At 46.7% G+C, this 14,353-nt stretch overlaps 2 protein-coding genes across 2 annotated transcripts in view; one reads left to right on the plus strand and one right to left on the minus strand.

Moving 5' to 3' along the window:
• Positions 1-660: 660 nt before the first annotated feature.
• Positions 661-8,332, minus strand: LOC135808738 (sphingomyelin phosphodiesterase-like). Its single transcript, XM_065321965.1, has 4 exons — positions 6,971-8,332; positions 5,645-5,811; positions 2,832-2,960; positions 661-2,311 (listed from the first exon to the last, which is right to left on the minus strand). Exons 1-4 carry the CDS (start codon positions 8,067-8,069, stop codon positions 1,808-1,810), a joined length of 1,899 nt encoding a protein of 632 aa, XP_065178037.1. The 5' UTR covers positions 8,070-8,332; the 3' UTR covers positions 661-1,807.
• Positions 8,333-13,888: 5,556 nt separating this feature from the next.
• LOC135810733 (WAS/WASL-interacting protein family member 3-like) overlaps positions 13,889-14,353 on the plus strand; it is a 5,086-nt gene continuing 4,621 nt past the window's right edge. The window contains exon 1 of the mRNA XM_065324207.1: positions 13,889-14,136. Within this exon, the coding sequence (XP_065180279.1) occupies positions 14,038-14,136 (99 nt within the window). The 5' untranslated portion in view covers positions 13,889-14,037. The remainder of the gene's footprint in view (positions 14,137-14,353) is intronic.

A 14,353-nucleotide genomic window follows, 5' to 3' on the forward strand; every position in this document is an offset into this window, starting at 1 on the left:
GCATAATGCGAGAATCCATGAAAGCATAATTCCATGATTTCGCGAGCATAATCCGCCGGAGCCTAGTCATCGAAAGCGCCCAACGTACATTTATCTGACCACATTGCTACATAAAGACGTAACTCGTTATGATTGTAGCGATGTGGTCAGGTAAATGAATACATGTACAAGCCATGAATGTAGCATGCCCAGCCGAGAGTTACACAAATCCGGAGAAAGATTTATTTAGGTTTTTTTTACTTGAAGTAGAATAATGTAGAGGCATGGAGGAGACGTAAGCGAAGTGAATATCAAACAGACGAAGAGGAGTTTTCTGGTTGTGCCATAGGCTCTGGCGATAGCGTCTCTAGCGATACTAAAGTAGACACTGATGCATTGATAAAATTTAATTTGGACCAGGATGAAAGAGCGGCTGTAAACAGAAAGAGCTCGTTCCAAAAGAACTGCCTTTGCAGGGTACAGCTGAGAAGGCTCGAAAACTAGAATTTCTCATGGACTTAGTACTAAGTCGATTTGAGCGCTCCGCAGCGCATATCTTACTTTCCTGCATGGTGAAGCACGTACAGTTACTAGTTAGTTAGTGGTGGATGGTTGTAATGCCAGGCCTACAGTCAAATCATATCAGAAAAGAAAAGTTTCCACTCACAAAGCAACTGTTCAGTACATGGGGCAGTGGTCTACCGGAGCAGTCACACTCACCGACGTAGTGGTTTTCCAGAAATGAGTAGAAGCAAAAACCACACTCGCAGCCACATAGCCGAAAACATCCAAATCAGTCAAAGAACCGTCAGCAAGCGGGAGAAAAGGCCGCAAAATCAAGTGAAAACAGCATGGCCAGCGGTGACTGGGCAGCAGGGGATCGGGAGCGCCTGAAAACACTCCTAATCCTATGTCTATGATAACATAATTATATTCCTAGCCACGACCGCTCAACCGGGCTAGCTAGAGGAAAAACATGCCTTTCGGCCAAAAAGACCGTTTTCACACGAAAAAAAGAGAGAAAGAAGTCCAGTGCAGTTTGGATTTGTCGTGACTCAAAGTTTCATGCCACTGCAATCAATTTCGTGTAGATAGATACATGTAAGATAGATAGAAAAGCAGATGGCTGAGCTAGGTCTCTACACCTTGAGGGAAGTTGCCAGTAAGTTGGTTATGCTCTTAGTCTCTTGTAGTCTCTTGTTATTGGTATAATCGCTTTACACTGCCTACAAAACCAAGGCTATTTCTAAATTAACCAGTCACATCAAGTCAAAGAAGATTTATCATCAAACAGTAGGGGTAAAACAATTATACCGAGTACTCGAGTGCTCGCTCGGTTTTTATTTGAAAAATAATCGTATTCAGAATAAATCAGAATACTCCTTCATACATGGTGCATGCATTTACCACCGAAATCTGCAGTTTCAGAGTAGCGGGCAGTAGATATTGATCAGTGTGCAGACTGTGTGTTGAACATTTGTACATGATTAGAGAGTTCCCAAATGAGACCCACCAATCAGTTTACTCAAGAAAATGCACTGCCACTCAGTTTAATCAGGGCTGTATCATGTGAGTTTCAGACCCCTGATGTGCAATTTGATGAAGAATACTAGAATACTGGAATAGTCGATTGGAGAAAATTAGAGTATTCGAACTCGGGATCTCATTGCCTACCTTCACCCCTATCACTGAAAAGGAATGATTTCAATCTTCACGTACAAAAATAGCCGTATAGTTCTGAAGTATCCGGCTTATCAGACACAATTGTTTGTAGAAGCTGCTAACTATGTACTTCAAACTGCACGTGTCCAACACGGAATGACTCGATCTAGCATTGATCAACCATAGCAGTGCGCAATACGTGCTGTGTGAACTCAGTCCTGGTCATATTGGCACACTGCGAGTGGTCACTGGAGCGGCTCGTCCTCAGCTCGCACAGGATGCCTTTGCGGCACTTGTCGTCGCAACTCTCGTGCAGATGGCTGTGGTATTTGTAGTGGTTGAACTTCTGAGTCAGAGTGACGTCCGTTTGCATTCGTTCCAGAGCCTGTGCCCACATTGCCGGTTGTATGGTGGCAATGCCGTACGCCTCACTTGCTTTGTACTCTAGCTTCCATGTTGGGTTGGTGCTGATGTGCGGGTCGCTGATGTTCAGGATGTACGTTTCGTGATCGAGCAGCGCGTGCGTGGTGTCCTCGTGATCTCCATCCTGCGTGTAAATACGATACGCTGGATTCAATCCTTCGCCTCCGCCGTTCGTTGTCAAGCTGGGCCCAATGTAGTAGGCTCCAACAGGGAGTGACTTATCATCCTCATCAAAGACTATTGACATCTGTAGGGCAAGAATAACACAATACTTTCTTCAGTTAGTTGGTTGATTGTTGTATAATTTGCTTTATTGAAACTTGAGCAGTGCAGGGTTGTTTGTGCTTGTGCTGGTCTTCCGCTCATTTCCAATTTTTGGTTACTCCAAAATTCCGCGACCATAATGGCAAACCTGCCGACTCCCAACCATGGCATCATTCATGTGACCTCTGTAACCACAGTGGTCTTTCATTGCTGGTGTGTTTCAATACATGCATGCATAGTCTTCTAGTACTCAAGAATAGTCAGAGAGAAGAGATGACCTGATGATTTGGCAGGAACTTATATAACCTCAGCCAAAACTCTCCAAGGAACCGAACCTGTGGGCAGGGTATGCATTGACCAATTAGTTTGAACCTGTGGGCAGGGTATGCATTAACCAAGTAGTTTCACACAAAAACAAAACTAAGGTAGAGTAATTGGCTCACAAACATTCATGTACTTGTTTACTTGGCGGAATGTAACATGAAATTTGACGTGGAACTCACCTTGTCGACATGAGCGTGTCCAAATATCTGCGCAGTGACCGTGTTGGCATAGCGATTGACAATCTTGTGATACGCCCAGCTGAATGCTTTCATCAGTCCATTGGGTGGCTGGTGACCGATGATCTGTACCTGTTAACAATGTGTATACATACATATTACATACACACACATACACACACACACACATACACAAATACACACATACACAAATACACACATACACACACACACATACACACACATACACACATACACACATACACACATATACACACATACACATACATGCATACACACATACACACACACACATATACACACATACACATACACGCACACACACACATACACATATATACACACATACTTGTACTTGTACTTGTTGCTCACTGCCAAAACTGGTCACGTGGGTCTCCCTGGGAGAGGAGAGAGAGACTCAAAAGGAATCTTGGAAAGATGACTCAATTGGCTATTGAACCGCCCAACGGCCGACACCCCCTGAAATCCCCAAAACTCTGGGTGGACTTGAAAATGATCCCACTTATGGGCTCACCACACCTCAGTAAGTGGGTGAGGACAAGGTGCAGAAAAAGGATTGACGGCATCAGGGTATCCGTCCTGGGATCCAACTGCAGGTACCCCTGCCCCCAGTGAAGGTAATACTTGCTACTAGTGTGGGTGGCTAAATCAGAGTGGATCTGATACAAGCTTCACTAGCACCATGATTACACAAGAGTTAATCTAGCCAGAAGTAGTCCATGATTAACAGGTATGTATACTTCAAATAGAAAGTATATGAACCCTGAAACCAACAAAGGTGGTAGGTACAACATTACACCTTCAAGCAGCTGAGCCCGTTGGCTACAGACCCAACACTATCCGGCATAAGTGTACCCACCAACCGAACTAGCTGGTACACACATACACACACACACACACATACTTGTACTTGTACTTGCTCACTGCCAAAACTGGTCACGTGGGTCTCCCTGGGAGAGGGGAGAGAGACTCAAAAGGAATCTTGGAAAGATGACTCAATTGGCCATTGAACCACCCAACGGCCGACACCCCCTGAAATCCCCAAACTAGGGTGGATTTGAAATGATCCCACTTATGGGCTCACCACACCTCAGTAAGTGGGTGAGGACAAGGTGCAGAAAAAGGATTGACGGCATCAGGGTATCCGTCCCGGGATCCAACTGCAGGTACCCTCTGCCCCCAGTGAAGGTAATACTTGGTACTAGTGTGGGTGGCTAAATCAGAGTGGATCTGATACAAGCTTCACTAGCACCGTTGATTACACAAGAGTTAATCTAGCCAGAAGCAGTCCATGGTTAACAGGTATGTATACTTCAAATAGAAAGTATATGAACCCTGAAACCAACAAAGGTGGTAGGTACAACAATACACCTTCAAGCAGTCAAGCCCGTTGGCAACAGGCCCAGCACTATCTGGCATAAGTGTACCCACCAACCGAACTAGCTGGCACACACACACACACACACACACACACACACACATACACACACACACACATACAGACACACAAACCTTTGGACCTTTGGAAAGCCCATCGCCGAAGGCAATGACAGCTATTAGGCGAGGCAGTAATTATTGTGTCGGGATAAGTCATTCGGACGGCGAAAGTAACGCCCGCAGACACAGATGAACAAAGAAAGTCTCTAGCTCCTTCCTCGACTTCCGCATCGTCTTCATCCTCATCCACAGTTATTCGAAATTTTGGAAATTTTTCAAACAAGAAACACTGCCTCGTCTCACTTGTGCTTGTGTACCTACTCCCAGCAGAGCGCAAATCCACTGGGACATGCTGCAGCAACCATGGCCTGGTCTACACCACACAGCCATGGCTGCAAACACACACACACACACCAATTTCTCCTAGAATGAAGTGGAATCAAGTCCACAATACCAGTTTTTCATGAAGATCAAAAAAAGTAGCCCGGAAAGTTGTCCCATTCAAATAATAGCCCCAGGAAAAGATAAAAAATAGTTCGTCTGTCACGCTCCTGAACTAACCCTAAATACAATACGTGATATGAGATCTTATCTTGCTAAAATTCAACTCAAGTCGTGTTAGTTATTCTGCGAGTTGTCATGGGAAACGTAGTGTTCGAAATGCTAACATTTTCCAGATATGAATCGAGAGTAGTCGGCACACGACGCCGTCTCCTGTTCACACTCAAAATGTTGCCCTTTTGTATGCTTGCGTCCCCGTCTACGGTATGAAGAGTTGAACTGATCGAACTCTTCCCGTCCTTCCCGATCCGTTTGGGAGTACGGTTGCATTCCCATTCCTGGTGTTCACATTGTACGCCATCAGACCGTCCCGTCGATCCTTACGTCGCGTCCCGTCACGCTCCGCCCCGCCCCGTCGCGCCCCGTCGAATGTGAACTAGGCTTAAGATGCATTCACATTCCGTGGGGCAATGTGGTACTCCCGTAGTATTGTCAACCGCTGATCAAAATTAATGGATGTGACTCCAGAGCTGTATACCGTAATGCCACATATAAACGCCAGGCCTACATGATTGTATTCCTATAGGAGCCAATGCCAGTGATAGGCTTCTATTCCGATCAGGCCTGTATTCAAGCCAGGTATTTATATGTATGTTAACCAATGCATGTTAATAATATAACCAGGCTTATGTGCCGCCTAGTGCACCTTGAGATTCAGGCTTGTATTCAAAACAGGCTTCTAAGTTCTATATGAGACAGCATGGTAGTCCCATGGTAGTGTTCGAAGCCATCTGAAATGAGTGCCCTAGAAGGACAAGGGTTTTATATTTGCTTACCTTCTCGCCTGCAATCTCAGCCTTCTGCAGCTCGTCTCTCAGCCATGCCAGTTGTCCTGCAGGGTCAGTGCCGTTAATGAACAACCACCAGTTGCCACTGTCGCCATAGTTCATGTTTAGTGAGATCACACGCAGACCGGCCTTCACCAGGGCACTGTAGAATGCGCCTGAAAGTGACGGGGGATGAACATGACATTGTGCAGTCACATACCACAAGGGGGATGAACATGACATTGTGCAGTCACACACCACACCGGCACAATACGTGTACACGAGTGCAAACACACACACGCACACACATGCGCACACGCATATACACACATACATGATACACGTAACAATGGTTTTTGGAAGGTGTTTTTCATAAGAAGTCCATCTGTGATAAACTGCTGCATGATGCAGGAATGTTCCCAGACTCCTGTACATGTATATTATAATTATTATTACTCAATCTGCGGACAGAACTGTTTCGTCCTTTGTGGACTCGTCAGCGCAGCACAGAGGAAATGAGGCCAAACCTGATAGCAATGGAAATAAAAATTTCCAATCAGGCCCGAACGTACCTTGCCAGAGTGCTCAAACTGACAAGTCAGTGAGCTCTGCATAACGCAAACAGCAAAGGCACTACCCCATGCAAGAGTGCTCAACTGCTACAAGAGCAGGAGCGAAATACTCATAATACTTATTATTATTATTATTATTATTATTATTATTATAAGCACTATCGCGATGTAAGCGGGGATGCCTACTTCACTTGTGCCATTCAGGATGATGATAAAGAGAAAGACAAACAGAAAGCTCAGAATCTTGAGGAACAATGCTGTAGAGCAGAATAGCCGGTATCGATTGGATGCACTACAGAAAGGTGAAAATTATTAGTTCATTGATAATAGCTGGTGAGTTGTCTCGTCATTTCTGAATATTCGGTCTGGAGTGCTTGCGGATCGGACTCCTCGGGCACGTTCTGCGCTCACCAGTCGACACCCCGGCACAACTCGCTATGGGTGCATACTTCCGCCGGGCCAGTGACCCGGCTGCACAACGCTTCCGCGGCCAGTCGCGTACCACCCTTGCAACCACCGTCATCGCCGACCTGACCAGCCATGGTATCCCTACCCGGACGCAGACCGATCTTGAGACCTGGCGCACCAGAGCCCAAGACAGAAAAGGCTGGCGCACCCTGAAGGCAACTTACTTGCTAGAGCCAAACTGTTCAAACGACTCCAGACCGAATATTCAGAAATGACAAGTACATGTATATGATAAGAAAATACTCAACCTTCGAATAAGAAAGTATAATTATACTCCTTTACTTTCTATGCTTACCTTCCTTGATGGTGGTCTGTGAATCTTCAGGCAGCCACTCTTTCCAGTTCTCAGCCAGTGAATCTCGCAGCCATTGGTGCGAGTCTTTGCCTGTGATCGATGGCGGGGGAAAGCTGTTCACAGGTGAGCTCTCATGATTGCCGACAGCCGGGAAGATTTTGGCTCCGGGAAAGTACTTCTTGAAGAGGTCGCACACGAACGTAATGGCCGATGTGATATCATCCCTGGTCTGATTCCACACATTATGAGCAGGGACATCCCCGGTGAAGATGATGTAATCAAACTTCTCCTCCTTCGCCACATGCTCCAGTGCATTCTGGAGCAGAGCCAGCGGTGCATCGCAGTAATAGCTGCCGTACGGCCCGGCATTTCCCGGACCCAGATATGCGCGACAGCACAGGGGCTCACCGCACACGTCCAGTGTGTTGACTTCATACTTGCTGTCGTAATGAACATCGGACAGGTAAAGGAAGCGTGCTGTAGGTGTGCCCGCTGCTGGAGGCTTCACCGGTGTGTATGGTGGCTTGGTGTTGTTCAAAATCGGAACAGTCCAGTTTTGCGAGTTGAAGTCCGGTACGTCAGCACATGAGTCACCCAGTATTAGGCCACAGATCTCGTCAGCTGACAAAGCTGTTGCCAAGAGAACGGCGATGATTTCCTCACGAAATTCGACAGTGATTCCGTCGCACACGCGCTTGTCCTCGATTTTTAAGTCGATGCAGATGCGTGTGGATAGCTTCACAATTTCTTCTTCAGTGGCGTTCTGCTTGACCAGTGCCTGCACAGCCACTATAGCCACTTTGCACACATCACAGCTAATCGATTGACTACTTCCCACTGCAGTGGACTCCTCTACACCATGTACGCTCGCAGAGTCCACTGACATTGGTGTTCGCTGCTTTTTCAGCTCCCCCTGCTGTTTTTGCATCGTTTTCGCCTCACCTTTATTGGCTGGGCGCATCATGTCACCAATCTCTTTCATTGGCTTAGCCGAGGCCACACTGAGAAAGGCGACGCTCAGTATCACTGATAACAGCAATTGTCCACGCTTCATGGCTGGTGCTTGCCTCTGTTCCATGCTTCGCACAGCCGCAAACATATTCCTCGTGGGCCGCGTTCCGGACTAATTACCTCCGCCTTGGTGTAAGGGCTTCAACAAAATGTCTTTCTTCTTTGGCCGTGCAATGCTGCTAGCTACAATCAGCACATTGTACACTGCAGCCGTGGAAAGCAGTCTTTGCTAGAGTTAGGACGTTGCTGTGCCGTAGTTGGTACCAGCCAGTCCAAAGCCACAAAGACTGATGGTGGGGAATAAAAATTTGAAGCAGTACAAGTCAGTTCCGCAAACAATTGAATGGATTGACGATTGTGCGATGCACGTGAGAAATTATGACAGGCAGTGCGCTAGTCACGCGCGTACCGGTTCAGTGTTGGGCTCATTTTACGGAGGGTATCATGTATGGTAGAGTCTACACGGTACGATCGCACGACTCAGCACATGCAGGGAAAAATACCGCTGACAATGATAGTACAGTGCCATCGCCATCGCCATACGCCAGCCAGTTACTGAGTTAGCATGGCAACGCGTCTAAACGCGAGCACAATATTTGAAGATTCCAATACTGGCATTACTATTACGTATTAGCACCAAGAACCATGATTATCCCTCCCTTACTGGCCTTAGTATTGACTCACATAGATTTTGCTATCCTAAGCAGTCAAATATTCCTGCATATTTCACTCATTAGCGCGATATTGACTGCTTATTATATTGACTCCTTTTTAGGGATTGAACACTGATTCATGCTTTGCCTAGTCGTGATAAATCTAATATTGGCTTCGTACTCGGTCAATATAGGAAATAAAAACCTCGTAAAAGACCTCGGCTTCGCCTCGGTGATACATGTACGGTATGTACAATTATTTTGTGGAATACGGCATGGGGGGGGGGACACTCTCAAGCGATAAAAACGGCAATAGCCACATGATTACAATAGTGTTGACAGTCCTCACATAATGTGAAAGTCTAGGGTGGTGATAAGTACAATTTTTAGCACCCACAAATTGTACATATCACCACCCTAGTCTCTCACATGATGTGAAGACTATCACCTATCACTATCGTGATACGAAATTGACTTGGTGAATCAGCAAGGCGGACCGATGCCGGAACTGAGTTCCAGCGGTCAGCGGCTAGTAAGTAGAGTAAGAGCCCCATCTTCAAGAAGGCGGCAGGTGCAGATGGCATATCCCATGAACTCCTAAAAGCCCTGTCTCCTAGCTATCCCTCTCAGCCTAGTTTTCAACCAGTCCTTCGCCACCGGAATCTTCCCTGATGTCTGGAAGGCAGCTGTGGTTGTGCCTATTTACAAGAATAAAGGCAGTAAACTGTCTGCATCCAATTATCTTTCAAAGCTCTGTGAACGTGTGGCATTTGGCCACTTATACCACCATGTGAACCCGGTCCTTGATCCGTCACAGTCTGGATTTCGGCGAGGCGATTCGGCCGCCTGGCAGTTGCTGAGGCTTGTGCAGAAGCTCTATGAATGCAAGGATCAGAAGCAATTTAGCCTCCTATGTTTTTTCGACCTGAGCAAAGCATTTGACACTGTCTGGACAAGGGGTCTCTTCCATAAGTTAGCAGCGTTTGGCGTAGCCGGGACGTGTCTGCAGTGGCTCACCAGCTATCTCACTGAACGTCGACAGAGTGTCCGAATTGGACATGTCCTGTCCGCCCCTCTAACAGTCCACTCTGGAGTGCCCCAGGGCTCTATCTTGGGGCCTCTATTGTTCATCGTATACGTTAATGATTTGGCAGGTTTGGATCATACCTCACTCTACGCGGACGATACAGCGCTCCATATAACCGAGCCAGGATTATTACAAGCCTGCGACTCGCTACAGTATCACATTAATCAAGTTGTGCGCTGGATGTCGAAGTGGAAACTCCGCCCCAATGTGTCGAAAACGGCAATCCTTTGTATCCCCCCACGACCCTCCAGTGACCTCACCCTCTTTACGACTCGGCTTTTTACTTTCCCTGATGATCCCATTGCTATCAACATTGTTAAAAATCACAAACACCTTGGTATATTTCTTGATGAACACTTGTCCTGGGATTCGCACGTAACCTATATTGAAAAGCGAGTTTGCTCCGCGATAGGCTGCATTTCTCCTCACATCTCCCATCTACACCATGGTTGTCGAATACAAATTTATCACTCTTATGTTCTTCCTTTGTTTGATTACTGCTCTCTCGTTTGGTCCTCCGGTCTATCCTCCGCTCTTATGCATCGGTTAGAAGTCACCCACCGTAAATTACTTCGATTAATATTTCGCATGCCCCCTCTGACCTCCTCTCAGACGCTATACATTTTGGCTTCCTCTTCCCCTCTCTCAGAACGCTTTCCCCACTCGGCATGCAAATTCATTCACCGTATTAAGCTTCAACTTGCTCCTCCTCATGCACTTGCGCATTTAAGCTGGTTCAATAATAGCTCGCGTACTAGATGTTCTCTCCATTTCCCACTTGCCAGATCATCGATCCTTTTAAAATCCCCTCTGTTCAAGTCCTATTCTCATTGGTCTCGGCTTCCGCAGGAGGTAAAGTCTCGTGACACCTTCGCTGCATTTTGTTCAATTCTGCCCGCGCCTAAGTCGAATTGAATTGAGTTCGTTGTTTTCCATTGCTAGCCTAATCTTCATACTGCTCTCTCCAGGTTCCTATAGTACTTCTTTTGTTTTGTTTTGTTTTCTCTTTTTTTCTCCTTCTTTTTCTCAGTTGTCCCCACCATGGCTGGTTAAAATCGCCCGCATCACATGCTTATTGGCACTATGTCATCGTGATTGTGGAATAATAATAATAATAATAATAATCTTTCATCGTTCATCACTTCGACCAACCCACATGTTGTGTGTCCAGTAGTAGCTTCTGCGACTCTTCTTCCACGTACCTTGGCGAATCAAGTGTGAGGCCAGACTCTCATTGATTCAATTTGCTTGACGTGATTTTCGTAGATGCATCAATAGCACCTTCTACTCATCAACTCACTCATCAACTCACCAGGCAGGCACAGTGGGTTGGTCAAAGACCATGATTGAGATACGAGAGGTACCTGGTTCAAGTCCTGCCTGGGAGCGGTTTTTCCAGCCGTGCTGCTACCCACAGTCAACTGGGAACTTGTGGCCAGGCACAAGGGGTACATGGATGCAGCTAGTAATGGGGTCGTTTTCGGCACTTGTGCCAGTGGTTGTGAGACTTACCCACTCACCCCCACCGTTAGGCGCTGCATCTGCCGCCAGGGTTTATCGGGTGTTAGCGGCCGTCGTGAGTTCCCTTCGGGAACGGATACGATAATTTACTTTTTTTTTACTTACTCATCAAAAATCATTCCATTCCTTTTCTTGCATAACATTTTCTTCATAATCCCACACATGTACAGTACGAAAAGGGTTTGCTCCCCACACCGGAGCTCGCGCTATTCCGCCGACTTTACTTGACACTTGACTGACTCACGACTGCCATCCAGAGCACACGAGAAGTCCATCGAACCTTCGACTCGGCAAACCTGCAAGAAAGCACTCGTGTGCTCTGGATGGCAGTCGTGAGTCAGTCAAGTGTCAAGCAAAGTCGGCGGAATAGCGCGAGCTCCGGTGTGGGGAGCAAACCCTTTTCTTACAAATCATCGCCGAAGTCGCAACCACTACTTCGTACATGTACAGTACATGTACATGTATTAATTAAAGTAGGCATAGTCGTTTGATGTGATTCATATGAACGTGTTCATTGAAATCTTGCTAGTCTCCTGGTCAATCTGGGTCAACCACCGTTCATGCAGCGTTCCTGTCTTCCCCCGGGTCCACTAAGTGCCAAGAACTACAGTCAGAAGACTACGTAGGTTGTTTCACTTCAATGCGACTGAAATGTCGAGTTGTACAAAATAGAAGGAAATGGAACCGGAATTTCAGCTTGAGTCCGCAGCATTCCGTCATGTACAGGAGAGTTAGTAGTCACTTAGTATGCATTATGCACTCAAGTAGAGAGTACACGATCATGCACATACACAATTCACATACATTCGGTGTTCACGACAGCCTACAGGTGGTCCAGTGTGCCAATAACGTGAGCATCGACATGGATTGGACCACTAATCACTATGCTGGATGACATGATTGTACTTCTTGCATATCCAATCACTAGTACTGGTACCACAGACCACTTCGAAGTACTAGTATCTAATCCTCATGTGTAACCCAAGGATACACGTACATGTATAATCTAGGTACCACAGGCTACATTACCGTTACGGGTACAGTCAGTGCTGGTACATGGCATGCACTTAGTGCTAGAGCTGGCGTGTACGCGTATCTCGTTCACACTTACCCACTATCTTTGAGGTCAATCGTGCATGTCGCCTGGTGTGATGGTGCTAAGCCTGGCCTGGCCTGGGCACACACACCCTGCTGACGTGACCCACACTACGCTGTGTGCCTACAAGCGCAGCGCTCCAAAATGGCAACTAATTTAAAACTACACTACATCATGTACTCCCACAGACTCAGTATAGTCGTTAGTCGTTAGTCAGTGAAACAGCCAGTGAACCCGTACGTACGTGCGTGCTGTCAAGACCGCACAGTTAAAGTAGTACTAGTAGGGCTATCTAGCCTTGCTGTGTTTCGGCTTCTCCATCATGGAGGCGCAAGATCACTGTGAAAATGTATTGTTGGGTGCCTGGCAGCTGGGCTGAGCTAGCGACGTGTACGGAGATTACAGCATGGCTTGCCACTCGTACACACACCATACTCCATAGGTTGCCTGCATGGGTTAGTTTGTGGGACTATTATTACTATTAGTATTAGTATAATGACGAGGGACAGGCTCCATAACAGTCATGACAGTTGTGTGCGTTTCGCCGCGTAAAGAGTGGAAATAGAACAGCACAGCGAAAGGAGAGATCCGCTAAGGGTATAAGGTGGTAAATGCATGCCATGTACATGTAGCTCACTCGACCACTCCATTCTGCACTCTTCTTACTAGTCTTAGACTTACTCTCTTGAGTCTTAGGCTTAGGGCTAGTTAGGCACCGTCCAACAAGAACGATTTGCACAGGACATTGAGCCGAATGACAACCATAGGCGTGGGCTTGCGTGCGAGGACCATCAATTATTTTCACTAACGATACTGACTCTGTGTCGTCTGCAGTTCTGGCGACAATGACGATTGTTTTGGCTAAAAGTTGGAAGGTGGAGTAGAGGGAGCGAGAGAAATCGTTCTTTTTTGTACTGGATCATTGTGCACTAAACTCAGTGTTTAATGACTGGTATTAATGAAATGGGGTAGAACAAGTGGATGCCAGGCCCCTGGCCAGGGTCTCCTGGTGCCGGGACAGTATGACCTGCGCGGACACTGCAATACTACTGTACAGTGTTGGCTTACAGCAGCCGTGACGAGAAAGCTAGACTAGGATAACGATTTCCCAGGAGGCTACACGCTCTGGATCTCGCTGAAGAGATATGCTAGCCCACGGGAATTGCTAGTGGACAGGATGGCTCAAAATGGTAGGCGATGTTTCGCCACCAGCACAGTAACTTGAGTAAGTCAGCACCCGTCTCTTCCGTCGGCTTTACACAATACTGTCAATAGTACTAATAGTGAGGTTGCCCGGCACACGTAAGTACAGTATTGTGGTGGGAGTCGTGAGGAGAGCATCTCGAAATAGTAGGCGATGGTTTGCAACCAGCACGTCTCTTCCGTCGGCTTCAGACAATAGAGAGGTCGACGCGCGTAGTAAAGTACACATGTAGTGGGAATCGTGAAAAGAGTATGGGAACATTGCTTGATGCTTGAAGGCGCACATGCCATGACATGGTCATTGTGGAACATCATTCTACAAAACTCCATATAATTACAGTCATGTATTTTGAAGTACTGGCTGTATCTTTCTGAAGATTGCGAGTAGTTTGGAAGGGTGAGACGAGGACTCAGGACAGAAGTAGAGGAGGGCATTCAAAGTCTTTGCTTAGCAATACCATGTGGATAGCGTCTTTCACCGCCGTAAGCTGCAAGCATGCCTCTGACAGCGCGTCGCCCAGTGGCGAAATTCGCGGTGGCTGATAAGCTCAGAGGTAAAAGCAATCGAAAGCCGCGGAAATTCGACGGTAAAAAGGTACGTTAGGGTGGGAGAAATACATGTATAGTTTTAAATTACTTATGCACATGTCGGAAGTATATGTAACGGTAGTACACACAGACCAGTACTGGTTACCATGGTAACTCTTCATCAGCTCACTGATCATGGAAAGCCACTTTTACGGGCAAAGAATTATATTATATCTAATTGCGATACACGGAGCAGAGAGCGATGCAATGAAGCAACTCAACAA

This window comes from Sycon ciliatum, chromosome 2 (genome assembly GCF_964019385.1).
Source record: "Sycon ciliatum chromosome 2, ocSycCili1.1, whole genome shotgun sequence".
In the NCBI taxonomy this organism is placed as follows: Eukaryota; Metazoa; Porifera; class Calcarea; order Leucosolenida; family Sycettidae; genus Sycon; species Sycon ciliatum.